Consider the following 26,280-nt stretch of genomic DNA (forward strand, 5'->3'; position numbering starts at 1 on the left):
ACACCCACCAGTGGCTGAAGAGCTCAAAAGCAGCTGGTCGTAGGGCTTCCTCCCAGCCAGGGAAACCCAAGGAGCAGTGAGAGGAATCCAAAACGAAGACCTCTAAGACCAAGGAAATTGCAGTGACACCCACACCACTGCTACCTACAAGCTCTGCGTCTGAGTTTGGGGTGGAGATTCTGGCATCCGCTGAGGATCTAGATCTCGCCAGAATATAGCTTGTTTAGTGAACTATCCTTTTTGGAAACTGAATTGTTTCCTACTTAGTGTGTTTTCATGCTATAATTGTGTATAAAATCTGTGGAACATTATTTCCTCAAGAATGTTTGAAAACACTGCAATAATGAGATGAGTCAATAATTCTTTATGAATATTTTGTCTTCTTCTACTTCTTCTAAATGGCTTGACAACAACTTGTTTACATCCCTCTGGAAAGCACTGATGTGAAAATATTTTTGGGATGACTTACATAGGAAGCAAAACAAGCTTATTCTATCACAAAGACACACAATTACTCACTAAGTTAACATTTGTTGATAGCACTGTTGGTACAAGAAACTAGTTACAGATATGCGCAATATGATCATGGTATCACACAACGTCTATCACAGGAATACCAACTGGAAACATTGGTATGACTACTGCACTCGCTGACGTACGCCGTCTCACAAGTGACCACTAATGCACTGCTCAGACAACCACTAAAATTACAATACCATTACTGTACATGTAATGAAGCATCATGTTTCATATTCTTTCTGTGTTAGTATACATTATATGCAGGTTCAGTGAAACTGAAGCAGTGGGGACACATCTGAAACCTCTGGCCCATAATCCTAGACCCACTAAAATTGAGCATACAGTGGTACAAAAAGTACTGCTGATATAAATTAGACACTCAGTTGCAGCCTCTATTGTGAGTGGTTCTGGATTATATTTAAAGTGAAGTGGCACGTCCGTGTACTGTCACTGTTGCACTATGGCCAATGCTGTAAGCTTGACTGACTGTGCTGACAGTCCCACTATTCGGACTGTGCTCCAAGTTCACCTCCCACAGCGAGGGAGTTGCAGAGCATGGAGGTAAATTGGGCTGGCAAGTGCACTGGCACCCAGAGTGACATTGATGGTCTTGGATTGGTCGTGGTGGTGGTGGTGGTGGTGGTGGTGGTGGTGGTGGTGGTGCGGAGTATGGAGGCTGTAGACAAGGCCTGATCCCCATCAGTCTGGAGCAATTCATGAGTGGCATTGGCCAAATCTGTATGATCAAAGGAAGGTGGGGTGCCATGCCAATGACAAGGTTGAGGACGGGTGTCTGCAATATGGAACTGTCAAATACCTGCACAGTGGTAGCCCCTGCTGACCATGTAGGGATTCCACTATTGGTGACTGAGATGTAAACTCCCCACGTATGCCAAGAAGTAAGTGCCTGGCTGGGGCACATGGAGTCTGGGCAATTGATTAATGGCCAGGTAGTTGTTGCTGAGGCTGGGTGGCACCAGTGGGGAGCTCTCGTTCAGAGTAAGTGGTGCAATGGTGGATGACTTGCATATGAAGCAGATAAGCTCTCTTCCACTGGTGGCTGCATGGCCCCAGTGGTCTCTTCTGTAGGAGGATTCTTACAATGCAGAAAGATATGACCCCAAAATGTTTCCTTCCCTGGCTGTGCCATGGGAGGAAAGTTGGACTGAGAGAGGGGGATGTGTGTATAAACCCCTCCCCCCCCCCCCCCCCCAACCCCACATGCTTAGTTTGCGCTAGGACTGATGAGGATTCGTTTCTGGCCACAAAGTCACTATTCTTTGTTGAACACTTTGAAGATTTGAGGAAGTAGCAGCAATCTTTGAAAATGAAGTGCGGTTCAGTTGTAATTAAAATGGCATGTCCTGCACAAGCATGAGCACTGCTGCCTGTGACAAGCAGTAACATTCCTATAACTATCACCCTCCTCCTCCTAACACCCCCCCCCCCCCCCCTTCCTCCTCCATAAGTCTCGGTATGGTATGGTACAGGGTATCATCTTCCACCATGCAATTTTTTTAAAGACCGATGATTAGTTATACTCCAGTCTGGAGTGATGGCGTGTGCGTTTTGTCCATCATATTCAACCAGGACCAAAGGACAGTAGGGTTGCTACTGGGACATTCATCGTGACCTGAGAGGGTAACTTGTTGCCTGAAAAGGTCAAGGTGATTGTGATCGATGTGACGTGAAATGGTATGCACTCCTTCCGTGTGATACTTCAGATGTATGAGATTCAGACACTGCCTTAACATTGTAACGCTAGCCCTCTCTGTTGGAATTGTAAATTTTGACATCTGTTGAACAGCATGCCACCTCCGCCCCCCCCTTCCCCCACTACCCACCACACACAGTCTGTATCAACTGTGAAATGTGCCATTCCCTCCTGTTCACCAGACTATACAGTCTCCCCACAAGAAAAGAAAATCTAAGAATACGAGCCTCTGGCGTATCAAGAGGCCAAGAAGAAATATGATGGTTTGCATCCCTGCACATATGACGGTGATGTATGTTACAGCTATGACATTCTCCTCTCTAGCAATAAGACCCTCACTGTTTGTGCCTTCGATGTCTGGCCCTCAGGGCCACTCAACTAAACCAGCTCCCTTGATGGTTGCGGGCCCCCTCCGACTGCTTCCTCCACACCCACTTTGAGAGGGCTCTACACCTGCTAGGTTTGTAAATCCCCAGATCCCATCTGGAGATGCAGTGCCCTCCTCCAGCATCTCTCACCAGGAAGGGGTCTCTCAAGACTCTCCTCTCCCAGATTTTTGCTGATGTGCAACCTGATACCAGCCAGTGGCTGGTCGTAGGACTTCTCAATCCTCCTGTGTCCCTGAAACTAAGGCAGAAAAGCCCTTGCAGACATAGAAATCATCTGTGGAGAAGACAGACAAATAGTAGTCCTCAAAGGAGGAGACTCCAGTGGCCCCCCATTCCACCAGACCCATACGTTCTGTGTCTTTATCCGAGGCAGAGTTTCTGGTGGCTCCTGTGCCACCAGATTCCCCCCCCACTACCAGAACCCCCTGCGGGTTCGGGGGTTAGAATTGGCCCGCGGTATTCCTTCCTGTCGTAAGAGGCGACTAAAAGGAGTCTCAAACTTTTCGGCCTTAATGTGATGGTCCCCTAAGGGGTTTGACCACTAGACTTCAAAATTTTCTGTTAGTGCGTACCATTTGGGGAAGGACGCCTTACGTGGTGCATTCTATATCCATCTTGCCCTAAGATCTGGCACAACCGATATTGTCATGGAGTTGGCCTTACACCGAGCATCCAGCCACGTCAGCTGCAGTGTTTTCCGGGTGGCATACATGCCCTCCATTATGCACTTCCATCTTCGCACTCATGACACATGGATATTTGACACCCGACATCCAGCACGGTAGCCAGTCCGTTGTGGTGGGGTCATCATGTACCCTGTTGGTGGTAGCCCCCTGACTACACAGGGATCGCACTGCTGATGCCTGAGCTGCTACCTCCCCATGTATGCTGAGGAGTAGATGCCTATCCCTCTGGGGCGTCGGGACTCCTGGCAAAGGCCATCCTGCCAGGTGGTCTTTGCTGCAGCTGGGTGGCGCCCGTGGGGAGAGCCCCTGGTCGGAGTGGGTGGCATCAGGGCGGATGACCCGCAATGAAGCATGGTACATCATCTCTCGCTGGTGGGCCTCCACCAGCAGTCTCTAAGCGATCGAGGTCTAACCTCAACGGCAAACAATACAATCAAAGATCATTTCCCTCCCTAGCCACTCCATGGGAGGAACGCATGGCTAAAGACACCAGTGGAGATTATTCACCCCAGTACCTTGTCTGTACGCAGGTTGATGGTGAATCTTTTATGCCAACCAAGCCTCAGTTTTTTGTTGAGCATTTAGAAGACAAGTTCGGGGAGGTGGAGGGCTTGTCCAAAATGCGCTCTGGGTCAGTTCTCATCAAAACAGCTTCCTCTACCCAGTCACGGAGGTTGCTCACTTGTGACAAGTTGGGGGCTGTGTCAGTTAGCATCACGCCCCATAAGAGTCTCAGCATGGTCCAGGGTATTATATTCCACAGGGATCTTCTTCTGCAGTCCGACGATGAACTACGCGCCAACCTAGAACGCCGAGGTGTTCACTTCGTCCGGCGCGTCCATCGGGGTCCGAGGGATAATCAGGTAGCCACCGGTGCCTTCATCTTGGCCTTTGAGGGTGATGTCTTACCCGAAAAGGTGAAGGTGATGGTTTACCGTTGTGATGTGAAACCATATATCCCTCCTCCGATGCGGTGTTTTAAATGCTGGAAGTTCGGGCACATGTCATCTCGCTGTACTTCCAGCATCACGTGTCGGGATTGTGGACATCCTTCGCATCCCAATACTCCATGTGCCCCGCCTCCTATCTGTGTTAACTGCGGAGAACACCATTCCCCCTGCTCGCCGGACTGTAGGATATTCCAGAAAGAAAGGAGGATAATGGAATATAAGGCCCTGGACCGCCTGACCTACCCCGAGGCTAGGCGGAAATATGAGTGGCTCCATCCTGTGGCAATGACGTCGACCTACGCCGCTGCTGCAACGACGGTTCTCCCATCGTCACGAATCGGCTCTAAGATCGGTCAGAATCCACCAGCCCCCTTGCTTGTGGGGGGCACTTCACAACCTGTTGCTCCTGCTCCATCTACTTCAGGAGCAACACCTCCCAACAATTGGGGACATCAGTTCTCCCTTCCCAGCCGGAGAAGCGTAAGACTTCTTCGGCTACTCTCGCAAGGAAGGGGTCCCTTGGGGACCTCCCTTCGCAAGTCCCGACCAGCGGCACAGCAGACACCCGCAAGTGGCTGAAACAACCACCAGTCCCTGGTCGTAGAGCCCCACGGTCGTCGTCCGTCCCTGAGACTGACCCTGTGAAGCCCTCCAAGCCTGAACCACCGAAGGCACAACGAGAGAAACAGAAATAGAAGCAGAAGAAAGTCCCCAAGAATACCGACATTGTGGTGGCACCCGTCCCACCGCTTCCTACAAGCTCTGCGTCTGAGGATGAGGTGGCGATTCTGGCATCCGCTGAGGACCTCGATTTCGCCAGTCCCTCAGACGCCATGGAAAGCACTAGCACAGGTGCTCAGTTGGAGGCAGCAGGTAACCCAGTGGCGTAATCTGCCCTCAAAGTCCCGTCACACCTTTCTCAGACATGGCCAATACCATCCTCCAGTGGAACTGTGGCGGTTTCTTCCACCATCTAGCTGAGCTCCGACAACTTATCAGCCTTCACCCTTTCTTCTGCATTGCTATTCAGGAAACTTGGTTTCCAGCAATGCGAACCCCCGCCCTCCGTGGCTATCGGGGTTATTATAAGAACCGGGCAGCTTATGAAAGGGTGTCTGGTGGCGTCTGCATATATATCCTTAACTCTCTTCACAGCGAGTCTGTACCTCTACAAACAGCTTTAGAGGCTGTCGCTGTTCGGGTGTGGACGCCACAGGCTGTTACCGTCTGCAGTCTTTACCTTCCACCGGATGGTGCTGTCGCACAGCATGTCCTGGCGGCTCTGATAGCCCAATTGCCGCCACCTTTCTTTTATTGGGCGACTTCAACGCCCATCACCCTCTGTGGGGTGGGTCAGTGGCGACAGGTCGAGGCGCCGCCATTGAGCATTTATTAGCACAGCTTGATCTTTCGCTTTTAAATGATGGTTCCTCCACACACTTCAGCGTGGCGCATGGCACGTACTCCGCCATCGACCTCTCGATCTGCAGCCCTAGCCTCTTACCGTCTGTCCAATGGAGAGTGCATGACGACCTGTGTGGTAGTGACCACTTTCCGATCTTTCTGTCCCTGCCACAGCGTCAGTCTTCTCTGCGCCCTTGCAGGTGGGCTATGAATAAGGCTGACTGGGACTTGTTTTCCTCCACTGCCGCTATTGAGCCTCTCTCTAGTGATGACATTGATGCAGTGGTTCAATCGGTCACCACCGGCATCGTTACTGCCGCCGAATCTGCCATTCCCCATTCTTCTGGGTCCCCTCGGCGGCGGACTGTGCCTTGGTGGTCGCCTGAGATCGCTGCAGCGATTAAAGATCGCCGGCGGGTGCTACAGTGTCACAAGCGACATCCCTGCATTGAACACTTCATCACCTTCAAACGGCTGCATGCGCGGGCCCGCCGCCTTATCCGCCAAAGCAAGCAGGAGTGCTGGGAGCGGTATGTGCCCACCATTGGCCTCCATGTCTCTCCATCGCAGGTCTGGGCCAAGATCCGATGCCTCTATGGCTATCAGACCCCTGTCAGCGTCCCTGCGCTCTCACTGAATGGAGCAGTTTGTACAGACTCCGACGAAATTGCCAACAGCTTGGCAGAGCATTTTGCTCTTAGTTCCGCTTCTTCCAATTACCCACTGGCCTTTCGCTCCATTAAAGAGCGGATGGAACGTCGGAGCCTTTCGTTTCGCACCCACCACCCAGAATCTTACAATGTTCCATTCAGTGAGTGCGAATTTCGCAGTGCCCTAGCCGCTTGCTCTGATACCGCTCCTGGGCCAGATGGCATCCACTGTCAGATGCTAAAACACCTTTCAGTGGACTGCCAGCGACGCCTCCTCGACCTTTACAACCGTCTTTGGGTCGAGGGGGAGTTTCCGTCGCAATGGCGAGAAAGTATTGTTATCCTCATTTTGAAACCTGGAAAGAACCCTCTGGAGGTGGACAGCTACCGTTCCATTAACCTCACCAACGTTCTTTGCAAGTTGCTTGAACGGATGGTGAGCCGGCGCTTGAATTGGATACTGGACTCTCGGGGCCTTCTGGCTCCGTCTGAGGGTGGGTTCTGTAAAGGCCGCTCTGCCACAGACAATCTGGTGAGCCTGCAGTCTGACATCCGTACTGCCTTTGCCCGCCGTCAGCACCTGGTCGCTGTCTTTTTCGAAATGAGGAAGGCGTACGATATGACATGGCGTCATCACATCCTTTCTACACTTCATGGATGGGGTCTTTGGGGCCCTCTGCCGATTTTTATCCGCAATTTTCTGTCGTATCGTACCTTCCGCATGCAAGTCGCGGCCTCATATAGTTTCTCCCACGTCCAGGAGAACGGTGTGCCACAGGGTTCTGTTTTAAGTGTCTGCCTGTTTTTAATAGCCATTAACGGGCTCGCTGCGGCTGTGGGAAATTCTGTCTCTGCTTCCCTGTATACTGACGACTTCTGCCTTTACTACAGCTCTATTGGCATTGCAGCTGCTGAACGTCAGCTACAGGGCGCAATCCGCAAGGTGCAGTCTTGGGCTGTAGCGCATGGTTTTCAGTTTTCGCCTGCCAAGACCCGCGTTATGCATTTCTGCCGGCGCCGAATGGTCCATCCTGAGCCGCGGCTTTCTCTTGACAACGAACTTCTTGCTGTGGTGGAGACCCACAGGTTTTTGGGTGTAGTTTTTGATGCCCGGTTGACTTGGCTGCCTCATATTCGGCAGCTTAAACAGGCGTGTTGGCGGCGTCTAAATGCTCTGCAATGCTTGAGCCACACCCACTTGGGCGCCGACGGATCTACCCTGTTATGGCTCTACCAGGCGTTAATCCAGTCTCGTCTGGATTATGGGAGCCTGGCTTATGGCTCAGCATCCCCATCTGCGTTGTGGGTGCTGGACCCAATCTTCCACAGCGGGATACACCTTGCCACTGGTGCCTTCCAGACCAGCCCTGTGGACAGCGTACTTGTGGAGGCTGGTGTCCCTCCACTGCGATTGAGGCGCCAACATTTACTGGCCGCTTACACTGCACATGTTTTTAGCTTGCCTGGGCATCCAAACTGTCGTCTCCTGTTCCCGCAATCAGTCGTCCATCTGCCAGAATGTCGGCCCCAGTCAGGTTGTACGATCGCGGTCCGCGTCAAAGAGCTTCTCTCCGGGCTTAGGGTTTTCACTGTTCCATCTCCTTTCCGGGCCACTTTGCGTACACCCCCATGGTGTGTTCCTCGCCCTTGCCTTCGGCTCGACTTAGCACAGGGCCCGAAGGACTCAGTCCCTCCAGAGGCCTTCCGCCGCTGCTTTTATTCCATCCTGGCCACGTATCAGGGCTCTGGCGTTGTATACACTGACGGTTCGATGGTTGCTGGTCGTGTCGGTTATGCGCTAACTCTAGGGGACCATTCCGAACAACGTTCCTTGCCGGATGGCTCCAGCATTTACACTGCTGAGCTGGTCACCATCTTTTGTACCCTAGAGTATATCCGCTCCTGCTCAGGTGAGTCCTTCGTTATCTGTAGCGATTCCCTGAGCGGTTTACGAGCTCTCGACCAGTGTTTCCCTCAGTCTCGTCTGGTGATGGCTATCCATGAGTCCCTGCATACTCTTGCCCGTTGCGGCCGCTCTGTTGTCTTTGTGTGGACCCCCGGTCGTGTCGGTATCCCGGGCACTGAATGTGTGGACCGCCTGGCCAAACAGGCCACCAGTGGACCCACTCTAGACATTGGCCTTCCGGTGACTGATTTGAGGGCAGTCTTGCACCGCAAAGTTATCTCACTTTGGGACACTGAATGGCGCGGTCTGATTGCCCCTAATAAACTCCGTGCCGTCAAGGAGACGATGACTGTGTGGCACTCCTCCTTGCGAGTCTCTCGCAAGGAGTCTGTCGTCCTCTGTCGACTGCGCATTGGGCACACCCGGATGACCCACGGCCACTTATTGCGCTGTGAGGACCCCCCTCTCTGTCGCTGTGGCTCGGCATTGACAGTGGTCCACATTTTGTTGGACTGTCCACTTTTATCTACACTCCTGGAAATGGAAAAAAGAACACATTGACACCGGTGTGTCAGACCCACCATACTTGCTCCGGACACTGCGAGAGGGCTGTACAAGCAATGATCACACGCACGGCACAGCGGACACACCAGGAACCGCGGTGTTGGCCGTCGAATGGCGCTAGCTGCGCAGCATTTGTGCACCGCCGCCGTCAGTGTCAGCCAGTTTGCCGTGGCATACGGAGCTCCATCGCAGTCTTTAGCACTGGTAGCATGCCGCGATAGCGTGGACGTGAACCGTATGTGCAGTTGACGGACTTTGAGCGAGGGCGTATAGTGGGCATGCGGGAGGCCGGGTTGCTCAACACGTGGGGCGTGAGGTCTCCACAGTACATCGATGTTGTCGCCAGTGGTTGGCGGAAGGTGCACGTGCCCGTCGACCTGGGACCGGACCGCAGCGACGCACGGATGCACGCCAAGACCGTAGGATCCTACGCAGTGCTGTAGGGGACCACACTGCCACTTCCCAGCAAATTAGGGACACTGTTGCTCCTGGGGTATCGGCGAGGACCATTCGCAACCGTCTCCATGAAGCTGGGCTACGGTCCCGCACACCGTTAGGCCGTCTTCCGCTCACGCCCCAACATCGTGCAGCCCGCCTCCAGTGGTGTCGCGACAGGCGTGAATGGAGGGACGAATGGAGATGTGTCGTCTTCAGCGATGAGAGTCGCTTCTGCCTTGGTGCCAATGATGGTCGTATGCGTGTTTGGCGCCTTGCAGGTGAGCGCCACAATCAGGACTGCATACGACCGAGGCACACAGGGGCAACACCCGGCATCATGGTGTGGGGAGCGATCTCCGACACTGGCCGTACACCACTGGTGATCGTCGAGGGGACACTGAATAGTGCACGGTACATCCAAACCGTCATCGTACCCATCGTTCTACCATTCCTAGACCGGCAAGGGAACTTGCTGTTCCAACAGTACAATGCACGTCCGCATGTATCCTGTGCCACCCAACGTGCTCTAGAAGGTGTAAGTCAACTACCCTGGCCGGCAAGATCTCCGGATCTGTCCCCCATTGAGCATGTTTGGGACTGGATGAAGCGTCGTCTCACGCGGTCTGCACGTCCAGCACGAACGCTGGTCCAACTGAGGCGCCAGGTGGAAATGGCATGGCAAGCCATTCCACAGGACTACATCCAGCATCTCTACGATCGTCTCCATGGGAGAATAGCAGCCTGCATTGCTGCGAAAGGTGGATATACACTGTACTAGTGCCGACATTGTGCATGCTCTGTTGCCTGTGTCTATGTGCCTGTGGTTCTGTCAGTGTGATCATGTGATGTATCTGACCCCAGGAATGTGTCAATAAAGTTTCCCCTTCCTGGGACAATGAATTCACGGTGTTCTTATTTCAATTTCCAGGAGTGTATCTGTGCTCAGGCAGACGTTTGCGCTGCCTGACACGCTCTCTGCCCTTTTAATAGGTGACTCTGCCATGGTGGACTTAGTTTTGCGTTTTACTCGGGCAGGGGGTTTTTATCGTTTAATCTGAGTGTTTCTGTTTTTTAGTGTTGATTCTGGCTTTTGGCCTCCGATTTTAAACTGAGTTTTTAATGTGTTCTTGGTGGTTGGCTTTTCCTCTTTTTTTTCTCTATGGTCGGCCAACCACCGTCACACTCTGTGTGCTTTTAATTTGTTTTGTCTGTTCTTTGTCTGAGTTTTCCTTGTCCTGTCTCGTCTGTCTCTATTTTCCGTATTTTACTCGGTGTGGGTGTTTTTAAGTTTTGGAACAAGGGACCGATGACCGTTGCAGTCTGGTCCCTTTAATCCCACAAACCAACCAACCCACTACCAGATTCAGAACCAATGTATATTGATAGTGTATCCTTGCAACTGATGGCAGCAGATGATCTGGGGAGTGACTTGCTTCCAAGGTCTCTTCGCACCCCAGCAGAAAACCAGTAGCGTGATTCTCCAGTGGAAGTGTGGCAGTTTTTTCCACCACCTAGCAGAGTTTTTACCTCCCTTATGCATTTCCTTTTCTTTCAGTGCTGTCCTCCGGGAAACGTGTTTCTAAGCAATGTCTCCCCCCCCCCCCCCCACCCACCCACCCACCCACCCACCCACCTCCCTGCCCTCGTGGCTATCAGAGCTGTTTTAAGAATTGTGCTATGAAAGAGCATTGGGAAGAGTTTGCACATGCTTTCTTAACTCTGTCTACAGCAAACATGTCTCTCGATACGTCTTTGAAGGCTGTGGCTCGTATGAGGACATTTCTGGATTTTACTGTTTGTTGTTTGTAATGTGTATCTCCCTCCTGAAGGTGAAATGCCATCACCCTTAGCGCTCCACCACATGGAGGAATTGATTCGGCTTTTTAGAGCACAGCCACAGCCTTTCTATCAACAGCCCACTTGGTGATCACCTATTCCTCAGGATTTTCCAGTTGGATGATAGGACATAGGTCTTGTCTTCTGTGTTCCTCCTCTCTGAGGACTCTTCCCAGTGTGATGCATATAGGATGGAGGGACTGTTGACTTTGTAGTTTGGCCTCTTTTACCTCATTAATCCAGCCCAGTAACATTCTCCAATTGTCAAAAAGCTCTTCCATTGTATTGCCACAGGGTATAGTGTGATTCATCAGTCCAGGTCACTCATTTCCAATAACCTACTGTCCAGTGGCATTGCTCTCGACACAACCTCAAGTGTTGTTTAGCATTGAGTATAGAAATATGCGGTTTATGAGGAGCTGCTCAACCAGTGTATCCCCATTGTTTTTAACTCCCTTTTCACAGTCATTGTGTTAACTTGGCTGCTGGTAGTACTTTCAAATTCATGACGACTCCTTCCACTGATTTCATGCGTGTTTGTGTGCTTTTTTTCTCACCTTTCTTGTGCTGCAGTTTTGCTGTCAGACTACATTTTTTCTCAAACTTATTCTCTAGGACAGATTTGCTGCTGACAACTCATCTCAGTTGTAAGATGAAAATTGTGGTTTTCCCACTTTGTTCCCTTCATTGTACACCATAAATTTCAGTTAACTTATGTTCAGTTCCCCCATCTTGGTTTGACCTCCAGCTTTCCAAATTTTTTTTTACAGACTGTACAGGCTCTACGAGGAAATTCGTTGGGTGTCTGTACGGCGGGTATGCCCGACCACTCGAGGATCGCACTGTAGATGCTAAACTGTAATCTCCCAGCACTTGCCTGTCATTTTGGGGATCTGGGCACTGCCCTTCAAGCCAGGTGGCCTTTGTCCTAAGCGGGTGGCGCCCAAGGTGAGAGCTCCCATTCGGAGTAGATGGCATTGTGGTGGATATTTGCCGTCATGAAATGACTTAAGTTATCAGTTAGTGGCTGCAAGCCCCCAGCAATCTCTTCAAACAGATCATAATTGAGTGCAGGTTGATAAGGCCAAGAAACTTTTCCTACTTGGCCACACTGTTGGAGGAAAACAAAACTGAGTGACTTGCAGACTCTCTCCTTGGTTCCTGTTTTGCACTCCAACAGGAGGGGTGTCCTTTTCTCTGTACTAAGCCAATGTTATTTGTGGGAATATTGAAAATGTGTTTGGTGAACTCTTTTTCCTCAGTAAATTATGAAGTGCACCCTTCTTAATTAGATGGCAAATCCTACCCAGTCTCGAGCATTACTCTCTAGTAAACAACTTGATGGTGTACCTGTTTTACTGTAACACAACATAAGAGCCTAAACATGCAGCAAGGTTTATTTATTCACTGGGGCTGAATGCTGCATACAGATGGAAAAACTATGTAAACACTTGAAGAATTTAGGGATCCACTTTCTATATCAAGTACCTGTACATCATGGTCCACTAGGTGACAAGGTTGGCACAGGTGTGTTCATGCTCCCTTTTGGGAGTGCCTTGCTTCCAGAGGTGATCATACGCGTGGTTGTGCTGTGGTGTGAAGCCTTAAGTCCTGCCCCGAAGCATTAGGCCATCCCCACCCGCACACCTTGCTAGGTAGCCAAGCAGTGGTAAGATATCGGATTGTGGTTCGAGAGTAAATTGCTTCAAATCCTGGTTTGGCTGTACAGACAGAGATATTCCATGATTTCCCGAAATCACTAAGGCAGATGTTGGGATGGTTCCTTTCAAGGAGCACAGCCAATTTCCTTCCCAATATAAGCTTGTGCTTCATCTCTAATGACCTCATCAGCAGTATGTTAAAACCTAATCTTCCTTCCATCTCTCTTACCCAACACAACACAACACTGCCTGCTTCTCTGCCCCTCAAAGTTAGGCACAGTACTTATTCAGTTATCTGAATAATGTTCTGAGAAGGGCTCTGATAACCTCACTGTAGAGAGCCCTCTTCTATTAGTCATTTCACACAGTTACGTCATAGGCATCTCTCACCAGTTGTTCTCTTTTTGACAACCTGCTTTGTTTTGTCGATTTGATTGATGTCGATTAATTGGGAGTCATTGTCAAATTTTTCTAAATCGAGGATTGTATTGCACACCAAATTATATAAAATCCCAGATATTGTTCTAACAATTTAGTTTTTATGAGAAAAAGCAATATTGAAAGAAAATCATTTGTCTGTTAGCACCTTATAAATTATCTTATTTCTGTTTCAGGTTTTTAATTGACCAGAATGTCTGCTGCCACCAGAAATAGAAATGTAAGTGTACATTATACTGCATGGCTTTAAATGTACTTTATTGTGTACATGGTATGTGCCATTTTTTTACTTAAAGTAGAAATTATAAATATCTGTGGCAAATTGGTTATTGTTGACCTCATTGGATTGTGAAAACACTATTCACAGACAGCAATTTTTACTGCTGCAGTACCAAAGGGAAATAGAATAGGAATTAATAGTGGAACATTAAAATGTGGGACAGATCAAACCAACACACAATGTGTGGAATGTGAAGTAAATGAGGACAGATTTAAAACAGAGGTGTCATTATAGTTACGATTAATCATAATATTTACTATAACAATGTAAATAATTATTTACAATATGAAGTAATTGGAAAGATAAAAAAAATCTACTCACTAAGCCGCGGCAGGAGAACATATACACAAAAAGATTTAACTTGTGCAAGCTTTCGGAACCAGTAGCTCCTCCTTCCAGCAGAAGAGTTTAAGGGTAAGAACGAGGGGTGAGTGAAAAGGACTGGAGAGGTTTAGGAAAACAGGTACTGTTCGGAAAAGTCACCCAGAACCCTGAATAAGGGAGACTTACCAGATGGGAAGCGAAGGAAAGACTGATTGTTGGTGTCTGCACCAGATGAGATTTGAAAACCTGGGAGCTTGAAGACGGAAGACAGTGTAATATGCAAGACTGAGTTTACTACTAAAACACTGTGCACCAGTTAAAATAACATGATAAGCTAAGTGCATTGTATGTAACAGAAGTGGGAGGGGATGGCAAAAAATAGACAGGTCAAAAAATGAAAGATTAGAAAACTAAAATGCGGTGAAGAAAGGAGTAGTTACTGTGAAAAAATGCTGAGACAGAAGGAATTAACATAAATTAAGGGCAGGTGGGTGGCGAGAACCAAGGACATGTTGCAGTGCTAGTTCCCACCTGTGTAGTTCCGAGAAACTGATGTGTGGGGGAAGAATTCAGGTGGTACGTGTGGTGAAACGGGCACCAAGGTCACGACTGTCATGTTGTAAAGCATGCTCTGCACCAGGCTATCGTGCTTTGCCAGTATACACTCTGCCTATGCCCATTTATCCCGACTGATAACTGCCGGTGTAAAAGGCCGAACAGTGTTTACATAACAGCTGGTATGACATCTCGTTTTACGGGTGGCTCTCCCTTTGATAGTATTTGTTTTACCAGTTACAGTGCTGGTATAGGTGGTGGTAGGAGGGTGCATAGGGCAAGTCATGTAGTGGAGTAGGTCACAGGTGTAGGAGCCATAGGGTAGGGAGGAGGGATACAGAAGGAGCATCGGGTCTGACAAGGATACTGTGGAGATTGGGAGGGTAATGAAAAGATACTCTAGGTGTGGTGGGCATATCTCAGGCAGAATAGATCTCATTTGAGGGCATGATTTTAGGAAGTAAAAGTCTTGTCAAAGTAGTTGATTAATACATTCAAGACCAGGATAACACCAAGTGACAATGTGCTCCAAAGTTGTTTTTTGGAGGGATCAGCAGTACCAGGATTGGATGTGATGGCCCAGGAAATCAGTTTTTGAACTAGACAGGTGGGGTAATTACGTTCAACTCTTCTGCCAGAGGAAGAAGCCAATGGCTCCAAAAGATTGCACGAGCTAAACCTTCTTGTATGTGTGTGTTCTCCTGGCACTGCTTCATGGGTAGATTTTTAAAAATATTTACTATGAATGTTGTTTGTATACAGTATTTTTATTACTTGCCGGGGTAGGGAGATCACTTATGTCGATTGATATAGAAATTGCATTATTACTAGGGAACGAGGGACTCTTAGATACATAAAACCCACCTTCTTTTTATCAATTTCTTGAAGAATAATGTTCACTCAAGGTTGGACAAAGATGATTGAAAGATGAACTAAAATTGTCTCTTAAAAAGTAACTGAATTAGCTCGGAGCTCCCAGCACTTCTGAACGGACTATCAATGTTCCAGTTAGTAGCACATTACCAAGGCCCACAGTGAATGGTTTGATATTTTATGTATATATGGCTGTGTTTAAGTGTAGCAGGCAACCAGTCAGTCATCACATCCACCTAAAATACTCAACTAAAAAAAGAACTTCCAACTAAATGTAGGCAAGAATTTGCATAAAGAGGTCACTACAGTCATTGGTTAAAGTTTATCAAAAAAAAAAAAAAAAAAAAGGATTTATTTATTGTTTTTCTCACAGTAACAAGTTTATGAATTGCCAATACTGAATGTTATTATGCCAATGTGAGAACTTAAACAAGCCCTATCTCATGCACTCCAAAATCTCACAACAGCTCTAAGTCCCATTCACTTAAAATTTAAGTTGAAATTCCTCAGTTGCAAACTGCCAGAATTACAAATATGAATTTGCATACAAATTTCCTCAGATTTTCAAGGCTGCCTTCAATTTTTCTTTACATTCACTAGTTTTCTCATAAATTCTAATTCTATTATGGAAAATGTTTGTTGTTATATTGTTAAAATATAAATGGTTAACAATAAGTGTTGTCATGTTTCGCTAATTATGTTTATTTTACAATACTGCTACTACTTTCCATATATTAATTAATCATATGACTAAAATTCGCTGGTTTATCATGTGGAATACAGATCCCTGCCTTTATTTCAAAACTGGTATTGTTTATAATAGGCTGTTTTGATTTTCTGGTAGATCTCGAAGAGACCTATTTGTAGACACTATGTTTATAAAAACTGATAAAGGTGTCATCAAGTTAATAATTCTTAAAGTTCATACTATTTACAAAACATTTAACATAAAATAACTTGTAAACTCTACTCCTATCAAGGGCACATCTAAATCCTCACACTTATAATTTTCTCCTTTTATTTGTGATACTGGCTTTCCATATCTTAATGAGTTCCCTTTTTATTGACACATCTTATATTCAGCATTTTAGCTGACCCCTCTGGCCAGTCATGGGAACCTTTTCCTCCATTCGTTGTCCCCAACAGCCAGTGAGCACAGTAAATCTCGACCATGTGTTTTTAGAGCAACCTCGTCTTACGCTAGTAACCAGAATTTCTCATACTTTCAGAATGATCCAATAGGAGAGGCTCAAAGAGCGACAACATCTAGCGGCAGTACTTCAAAGCTGGTGGCGCTGTGGGTAGCTAAGCGTAGCCCTCTTGTGGCCCATTACCACCCCTCTCTTATTGTCTAACGCATGCTTGCATGGCTACCTCTGTTACTCAGCCCACAACAAATGGTGTGTGCAGAGCCACATCCACTCTGATTGTGGATGCCTTTTTGGGTGCATATTGTCTCACTGAGCTCTGCATGCTAATCACCCAGTTAATTTTTTTCATATATTATGAATGCTGATCACTTTCTCTGTCGATTATCTCATCTTGCTTAGCCACATAAATTGGCTCGTTGCCCAAGCAGTAAAGGCCAAAGGGATGTCTACAGACTACTTGTCATCCTCTGCCTTGTGGTGTTGTGTGGTATGGAGGGGCATGTCATCAGCACACCACTCTCCAAGCTGTTTTGCAAACTTTCCAGATCTTGGGGCCACTACTGCACAGTATAGTAGCTCCTCAGTTCAGCATCACAAGCCCGATCGCACCCCACACTAGTATTCCCACCAGGGAAAAATCCTTTGCTGTATGGGAATGGGACTCAGGTCCTCCACATGGTAGCCATCTATGCTGACCTTTCAGCTATGGAGGCAAACAGTTATTTAGTTACTTCACCTGAAATTGTTGAGAATTACATCCAATGTCTGCAGCTCGTGGTCTTGCGGTAGCGTTCTCACTTCCCGAGCACGGGGTCCCGGGTTCGATTCCCGGTGGGGTCAGGGATTTTTCCTGCCTCGAGATGACTGGTTGTTGTTGTGTCGTCTTCATCATCATCATTCATCCCCATTACGGTCGGAGGAAGGCAACGGCAAACCACCTCCACTAGGACCTTGCCTAGTAAGGCGGCGCGGGTCTCCCACGTCGCTCCCCTACGCTCTGTAAAGGAGTATGGGACTCCATCATCATCGTCCAACTTTTGTACACTGTTGCACTGTCAATTTTAAAGTAATTAGTTTGCCACATGCACATCACTCAACGATCTTAAAACTGCTCATAATCCACGAACCTTCACAATTTGTGTCACACGATTATTTTATTTCAACATTCATTTTCTCTGATATCTCAAATAGTTATCATTTTCAAACTATCTGTGCTCGTGGGCTGCTGACCTTCCTCTTTGACAACAAGATTTCAGTGGCCACACTCCAAAGTTTCAAAAGTGCATGCAGTCAACCTGTGTTTACATGACACTTGGCACAAAAACAGTAATGTCCAAAATGTTCCTTCATATCAGTGATACTGCAACCACTGGAAATTGGCTGTTCATACTGAGTTTTAGTGAAGGTATCCATAATAGTATCCTTACAAGGTAAAATCAGTTCAAAAAGCATATGTACTGGGGAAAATAATTGAATATTTGCTGTCGTGCTCATGAATTGGAATGAACATATTACACACTAATCATATTTTGGTTGAGTACTGTAATTAGTCATGAACATTGTAGTAAACATTCTACTGTGCATCCAAATGACATCACCCATTGTATAGACTGTACCTGTGAAATGAACACAAACTTCCCCACTTCTCAGCCCCCTGGAGTCGGTAGAGTTCAAGGTATTTGCTGCTGGTGCAGGTATTTAAGACACACAGTTCTACCTCTGTTGCCTGTTGAACAGAGTTCCTAGCTACTAGTGGCGAGTGCAGTAATGGAACATGTTGGCAGCATACTGATGAGGTGAATCTGTGTTGAGGTGGAACAGCAGATATGGGGTTTCCATAGCATCCCAGTTGCTAGTTTTATGCTGGTGTGTGGGTCCCTCCAGGGTAGGCTGTTTATAATACTTGTAGTACTCATATAGACTTCTGTGTTCATCTTCCAGTGATTAGAGCAGTACAGACACTTGAAAAATTACTGAACTGGTGATACTGATTACCTGATTAGAGTTATCTGATAACAGTTAGGGAACACAGATTGCTTGCCTTAATGTGGCACTCACCAGTTATGGGAGAAAAATGAAAAACCAGTTCCAAGGCTGTCTCCCTTCTAAACACAGAAGGGGGTTCAGAGGGTTGCAGGTACATTTTACAACAGTGAAGAAATAATATTTGCACCCGCATGGCCCCCTTCTATGCCAGCCAATTTATGGGCAATCTAGAGGAGACCTTCCTAGCCTCCCGAAACACCAAACCCTTAATCTGGCTTAGGTTCATTGATGATATCTTCACGCTCTGGACTCAGGGCCAACACACCCTTTTTTCATTCCTTCACTGCCTCAACACCTTCTCTCCCATTTGCTTCATCTTGTTCTCATCACCACAGCGTGCCACCTTCCTGGACATTCAACTCCTCCTCTCTGATGGCTCTATTCACACCTCTCTCCACATTAAACCCAACCAACTACCAGCAGTACCTGCATTTCTACAGCTGTCATCCCTTTCACACTAACAAATAACTCCCATACAGCCTGGCTACCTGGAGACAGCGTATCTGCAGTGACAAACTCCTTTGCTCGGTATGCTAAGGGTCTCACCGGGGCCTTCACAGACAGGCACTATCCTCCAGACCCAGTCCGCAAAGTCCAGTGCCATTTCCCCTCACACCCCCAAGAATCAGTCACAAAGGAATGCCCCCTTTCTCACCCAGTACCATCCCAGGCTGGAACAGTTGAACCACATCCTTTGCCAGTGTTTTGATTACCTATCGTGATGTCCTGAAATGAGGGACGTCCTACCCAAGCCACAGTGCAGATGGGAGTTATCCTTAAAACACATTCCCCATTTCTGAAATTATCCCAGCCTCACCCTGTGGTAACATACTGTCCCCACAACCTCCCCGTATGTTTCCACCCCCTCTGTGCTATCATCTCTTCCCTATTTTTGTCTCCCACCCTCTGTGTGTCCCACTCTATCCTCGGTCTGCTCCTTCTCCTTCCTCATCTCCCTACTCCACAGCCTCTTAACACTGGGTCTGTTGGCAGGCTAGTCCCTGCACAATCTGCCAGTGCTCTTTTCTCTCCCCATCCATACACTGCTGTCCCTTTCCCTTCCCCACCCACTCCAGGTGCTGCTATCGTTCTACATGACAGTTGCACTCTGATCTGAGCTGCTGGAGATGGCAGTCATGTGTGCACGAGATGTGTTTGCTTATGTGAATAACGAAGGCAATGGCTGAGAGAAAATGTGTAAGTGTCTTTTAATTGTGCCTGTCTATACAGTGTAACATGTCAACTTTATGGTAAGTAGCAATCTGTCTTTTCCTTCCAATTTTTGTAAACACATTCACTCAAATACCATTATAATTAAACTCCTAAGATGTGTGAGTAGTGTCTGATTACAACAGATGTATCCAACATTCCTAAGTTTACTTTTCATATTGTTATGCAAAGATGTAATGAAAAAATTAATTATTGGGAAAGGAATATCATGTAAGAGGAGACAGATGTATTATAAATGACTTGGAGATGGTGAAACCAGCAAATACATTAAACAAAGCATATCACTATCCTAAGGCAAGTATTTACAAAACATACTTGTGAATAAAATGTGTTAAGAAGAGCTTATCTCAACATTTTTTGATGAGTGTTACTATCGCGCATTATGAGCCAGGAGGATGAGGGTGTATCATTACGTTCATGACAAGGTCATTAGAATCGGAGCACAATCTCATATTGGTAAGGTAAGAAGCAGGAAATTAGATGTATCCTTTATAGCTGAACTGTCTTGGAATTTGACATAAGGGGTTGTGGAAAACTGTGTGATGTGTAACACAGAGTGGACGGGCAGGAAGTGAAAGCCTGCCCCTCATGAGAGAATCTGGCACCTTGCCGTTTGTGCCAGCACACCCCGTCAGGGAACAGCCTTGTTGACTAGTCAGTCACATGGTCTTATTATCTCACTATGAGATTTTACATCGTTCACAGTTGACCAGAATTACTCTTCCACATTGTTTTTGTTTTTACTTACTTTAGGTGTATTTGTAGTGACTGATGTTTTTAGAGACTCGTAGAGTAGTTGTCGTGTATCTGTATTTCAACATTTATTTTTAGCCCACTGGTAGGACGTGCTCTCTGACCTTGCTGATCATGGATTTAAATCTGATTTCAGATAGGTTTTCGAGACTTGCATGCCTTAGCGATACAGATAGCCCTACCATAGGTGCGACCACTACGGAGTGGTATCTGGTGACAGGCCAAGCAAACATGTGGTTCCTTAAGAGGGGCAGCAGCCTTTTCAGTAATTTCAGGGGCAACAATCTGGATGATTGACTGGTCTGGCCTTGTAACATCACAAAATGGTCATGCTGTGCTGGTACTGCAAACGGCTGAAAGCAAGGGGGAAACTACAGCCATAATTTTTCCTGAGGGCATGTAGCTCTACTGTATGGTTAAATGATGACGATGACGTCCTCTCCGGTAAAATATTCCGGAGGCAAAATAGTCCCCCATTCAGATCTCTGGGTGGGGACTACTCAGGAGAATGTTGTTATCAGGAGAAACAAACCTGGCATTTTATGGATCGGGGCGTGGCATGTCAGATCCCTTAATCGGACAGGTAGGTTAAAGGGAAATGGATAGGTTAAAGTATAGTGGGAATTAGTGAAGTTAGGTGGCAGGAGAAACAGGACTTCTGATCAGGTGAATACAGGGTTATAAATACAAAATCAAATAGGGGTAATGCAGGAGTAGGTTTAATAATGAATTACAAAATAGGAACATGGGTAAGCTACTATGAACAGCATAGTGAATGCACTATTGTAGCCAAGATAGACTCGAAGCCCACACCCACCACAGTAGTAAAAGTTTATATGCCAACTAGCTCCTCAGATGAGGAGGAGATTGAGGAAATGTATGATGAGATAAAAGAAATTATTCAGATAGTGAAGGGAGATGAAAATTTAAGTCACGGGGCACTAGAATTCAGTAGTAGCAAAAGGAAGAGAGGGAAAAGTAGTAAGTGAATATGGGCCGGGGGGAAAGGAACGAAAGAGGAAGCCATCTGGTAGAATTTTGCACAGAGTGTAATTTAATCACAATTGGGGGGAAAGGAACGAAAGAGGAAGCCATCTGGTAGAATTTTGCACAGAGCGTAATTTAATCACAATTAACACCTGGTTTAAGAATCATGAAAGAAGATTGTATATGTGGAAGAGACCTGGAGACACTGGAATGTTTCAGTTTCATTATATAATGGCAAAACTGAGATTTAGGAACCAGGTTTCAAATTGTAAGACATTTACAGGGGCAGATGTGTACTCCGACCACAATTTATTGTTTATGAATTGCAGATTAAAACTGAAGAAACTGCAAAAATGCAAACAATTAATGAGATGGGACCTGGATAAACTGAAAGAACCAGAGGTTGCAGAAAGTTTAAGGGGGGCCATTAGATAATGACTGACAAGGACACTGGAAAAGAAAGCAGTAAAGGAAGAATGAGTAGCTTTGAGAGACAAAATAGTAAAGGGAGCAGATGACCAAGTAGGTAAAAAGACGAGGGCTAGTAGAAATCCTTGTGTAACACAAGAGATATTGAATTCAATTGATGAAAGGAGAAAATATAAAAATGCAATAAATCAATCAGGTGAAAGGGAATACAAATGTCAAAAAAATGAGATTGACAGGAAGTGCAAAATGGCTAAGCAGGAATGGCTAGAGGACAAATGCAAGGATGAAGCAGCAATATCACTAGGGGTAAGATAGATACAGCCTACAGGAAAAGTAAAGGCACCTTTAGAGAAAAGAGAACCACCTGCATGAATATCAAGAGCTCAGATGAAAAATCAGTTCTAAGCAAAGAAGGGAAAACAGAAGTGAAAGGAATATATAGAATGTCTATAGAAGGGAAGTGTACTGGAGGGCAACATTATAGAAATGAAAGAGGACATAGATGAAGATGAGAAGAGAGATATGATACTGCATGAAGAATTTGACAAAGTGTTGAAAGCCGAAAGTTGAAACAAGGTCCTGGGAGTACACATCATTCCATTGTAATTACTGATAGCCTCGGGAGAGCCAGCCATGACAACTCTTCCATATGGTGAGAGGATGTATGAGACAGGTGAAATACCCTCAGACTTCAAGAAGAATATAGTAATTCCAGTTCCAAAGATAGCAGGTGCTGACAGGTGTGAAAATGACCAAACTATCGATTTAATAGGTCACGGTTGCAAAATACTACGGCAAATCCTTCACAGGAGAAGGAAAAGCTGGTAGACACCACCCTTGGGGAAGATCAGTTTGGATTCCAGAGAAATGTAGGAACACACAAGGCAGTACTGACCCTATGACTTCTCATAGAAAACAGGTTAAGGAAAGATAAACCTATATTTATAGCATTTGTAGATTTAGTGAAAGCTTTTGACATGTGACTGGAGTACTCTCTTTCAAATTCTAAAAGTGGAAGGGGTAAAGTACAGGGAGCAAAAGGATATGTACAATTTGTACAGAAATCAGCCAGCAGTTATAAGAGTAGAGGGGCACGAAAGGAAAGCATTGGTTGAGAAGGGAGTGAGAGAGGATTGTAGCTTATTTCGGATGTTATTCGATCTGTATATTGAGCAAGCAGTAAAGGAAACAAAAGAAAAAAAATCAGTATGAATTAAAAGTCCAGGAAGAAGAAATAAAAATTTTGAGGTTTGTTGATGACTCTGTAGTTCTGTCGGACATAACTAAGGACATGGAAGAGCAGTTGCACGGAATAGACAGTGTCTTGAAAGGAGGGTATAAGATGAACATCATCAAAAGCAAAATGAAGATAATGGAATGTAGTTGAATTAAATCAGGTGATGCTAAGGGAGTTAGATTATGAAATGACACACTTAAAGTAGTAAAGGAGTTTTGCTATGTGGGAAGCAAAGTAGCTGATGGTCAAAGTGGGGAGGATATAAAATGTAGACTGGCAGTGGCAAGAAAAGCATTCTGAAGAAGAGAAATTTGTTACTATTAAGTATAGATTTGAGTCAGGAAGTCGTTTCTGAAAGTATTTGTATGGAGTGTAGCCATGTATGGAAGTGAAACATGTATGATAAACATTTCAGACAAAAAGCGAATAGAAGCTTTTGAGATGTTGTGCTACAGAAGACTGCTGAAATTAGATGGGTTGATCATGTAACTAATGAGGAGGTAGTGAATAGAACTGGAGAGAAAAGAAATTTGTGGTACAACCTGACTAAAAGAAGGGACTGTTGGTAGGACACATTCTGAGGCATTAAGGGATCACCAATTTAGTACTGGAGGGAAGTGGGGGGGAGGGGGGGGGGGTAAGAATCGTAGAGGAAGACCAAGAGATGAATGTAGTAAGCGCACACAGAAGGATGTAAGTTGCACTAGTTACTCAGAGATGAAGAGGCTTGCACAGGATAGAGTAGCCTGCATCAATCCATTCTTTGCACTGGGGGGAGGGGGGGGGGGTGAGGAGGAGGAGACTACAATGACAAAAACAACAACAATAGAAGGGTGTCATTTTTGTTACAATGTACACCTCTTAATAACCATTTCCGACTTCATCTTCTTCTGATTATTGTTATTATTATTATTATTATTATTACTAATTATTTAGGAATAAAGGAGATGACTTGCTGAAAGTCAATGAACAGCCCACTTACCTTCTGTCTTTCCTCTGGTCCTATCTGTTGTTTCCAATACTCTTTTGGTCTAAAGGCTGCTTGATAATCTCCAACTGTACTTTCTCTTCCTCTGAAACTGCACTTTGTTGCTGATTGCTAGTAGCAGAGTTCCTCTGTAGTTTTTCTTCACCCCTCTTGTCCTTCTTAGGTATTTTCACTATGATCACTTTCGTCCATCGTTCAGGTAACTTGTTCATCCTCCAAAGCTGCCAAATAATCGTAGTTATGTTCAAACAATGTAGGCTTTCGCAGCCAGTAATGACTTCACTTGAAACTTCTGGGCTGATAGACTATCATCAAAGTATGAAACTTTCTCTTAATGTTTCCAGTGAACAAAGATATATCGTGCACAGATGATATTTTTCCAGTAGATATAGCGTAGTTTTCCAGACCCTACCACACGTCAACCTATTTTCAATACAACAATGGTTTTTGTGAACAGATTGATGGGGTGGTTATGAGCGGTCCACTTAATCCAGCTGTGAACAATTTGTTTGTGGAGATCTTTGAACAATGGGCACTGCAGACTATCAGTAAAAGTCCAACCAGATGATGATGATACATTAGTGATACTTTTGTGGTATGGACTTACAGTGCAGAGGAATTGGATGCGTGCCTGATACATCTCAATAGTATCAGTCCAAAAATCCAGTCTACTGTGGAAATGGAGAATAATGGTCAATACATGTCTTTTATTAAACAAGGGAATGAGACATTGGGCCACAGGGTATATAGAAAAGCCATGCATATATTGATGGTTATGGACTCGTATTCGGGAGGACGATGATTCAATCCTGCGTCCGGCCATCCTGATTTAGGGCTTCCGTGATTTCCCTAAATTGCTCCAGGCAAATGCTGGGATGGTTCCTTTGAAAGGGCACGGCCGACTTGCTTCCCCATCCTTCCCTAATCCAATGAGACCGATGACCTCGCTGTTTGGCCGCTTCCCCCAAACAACCCAACTCAACCCATATTGATGGATGCATTCATAAAGATTATAACCACCATTCCAGATAAAGAGGTGCGATTAAAAACTTAGTAGATAGGGCGTACAAAACTTGTGAACCAATTTATTTAAAAGATGAGGTTGAACATCTATAGCGAACATTCAAGAAAATGGTTATTCTAACAAGAGCTACACTCACGCTCATTAATTAAGGATAATGCTGATACATGGTGAAACAACACTCTGGTGGGCGGTTTGCGGGGTTAAATCCCCTCGGGACATGACCACGCAGTGCATTTGACCTGCAGACATCGCATGGTGGCGCTGGCAGCAGTCCACATATGCAGAGGTGTGTTGGTGCATGTCAGAGTATGGTGCAGTGAGTAAGTGTACAGACGTTTTCAGATGTGATAATGGTGACTGTGTGTTGAAAATGGCTCAAAGAACACACATTGATGACATTATGAGGGATAGAATGCTAGGGTGACTGGAGGCTGGTCAAACACAGCTGGTCGTAGCATTGGCCCTCTGTGTGCCACAAAGTGTGATCTCAAGATTATGTCAAAGATTCCAGCAGACAGGAAACGTGTCCAGTCACTACAGTACGGGACGTCCACAGTGTACAACAGTACAAGAAGACTGATATCTCACCATCAGTTCCCGCATACGGCCACGGAGTACTGCAGGTAGCCTTGCTCGGGACCTTACCGCAGCCACTGGAACAGTTGTCTCCAGACACACAGTCTACATACGACTGAACAGACATGGTTTATTCACCCGGAGATGTGCAAGGTGCATTCCACTGATCCCTGATCACAGGAGAGCCCGTAAAGCCTGGTGTCAAGAACGCAGTACATGGTCGTTGGAACAGTGGTCCCAGGTTACGTTCATGGGCGAGTCCAGGTATAGTCTGAACAGTGATTCTCGCCGGGTTTTCATCTGGCGTGAACCAGGAACCAGATACCAACCCCTTAATGTCCTTGAAAGGGACTTCTATGGAGGTTGTGGTTTGGTGGTGTGGGGTGGGATTATGATTGGTGCACGTACACCCCTGCATGTCTTTGACAGAGGAACTGTAACAGGTCAGGTGTATCGGGACTTCATTTTGCACCAGTATGTCTGCCTTTTCAGGGGTGCAGTGGGTCCCACCTTCCTCCTGATGGATTATAACACACGGGCCGATGGATTATAACACACGGGCCCTCTCAGTTGCCATTGTGGAGGAGTACCTCGAAACAGAAGATATCAGGCGAATGGAGTGGCCTGCCTGTTCTTCAGACCTAAACCCCATCGAGCATGTCTGGGATGCTC

At 46.3% G+C, this 26,280-nt stretch overlaps 1 protein-coding gene across 1 annotated transcript in view; it reads left to right on the plus strand.

Moving 5' to 3' along the window:
• Positions 1-26,280, plus strand: part of LOC124619556 (putative helicase MOV-10) — a 343,693-nt gene that overhangs the window by 24,140 nt on the left and 293,273 nt on the right. Inside the window, exon 2 of the mRNA XM_047146034.1 lies at positions 13,332-13,375. Coding sequence (XP_047001990.1) covers positions 13,349-13,375 — 27 coding nt within the window. The 5' untranslated portion in view covers positions 13,332-13,348. The remainder of the gene's footprint in view (positions 1-13,331; positions 13,376-26,280) is intronic.

This window comes from Schistocerca americana, chromosome 6 (genome assembly GCF_021461395.2).
Source record: "Schistocerca americana isolate TAMUIC-IGC-003095 chromosome 6, iqSchAmer2.1, whole genome shotgun sequence".
NCBI lineage: Eukaryota > Metazoa > Arthropoda > Insecta > Orthoptera > Acrididae > Schistocerca > Schistocerca americana.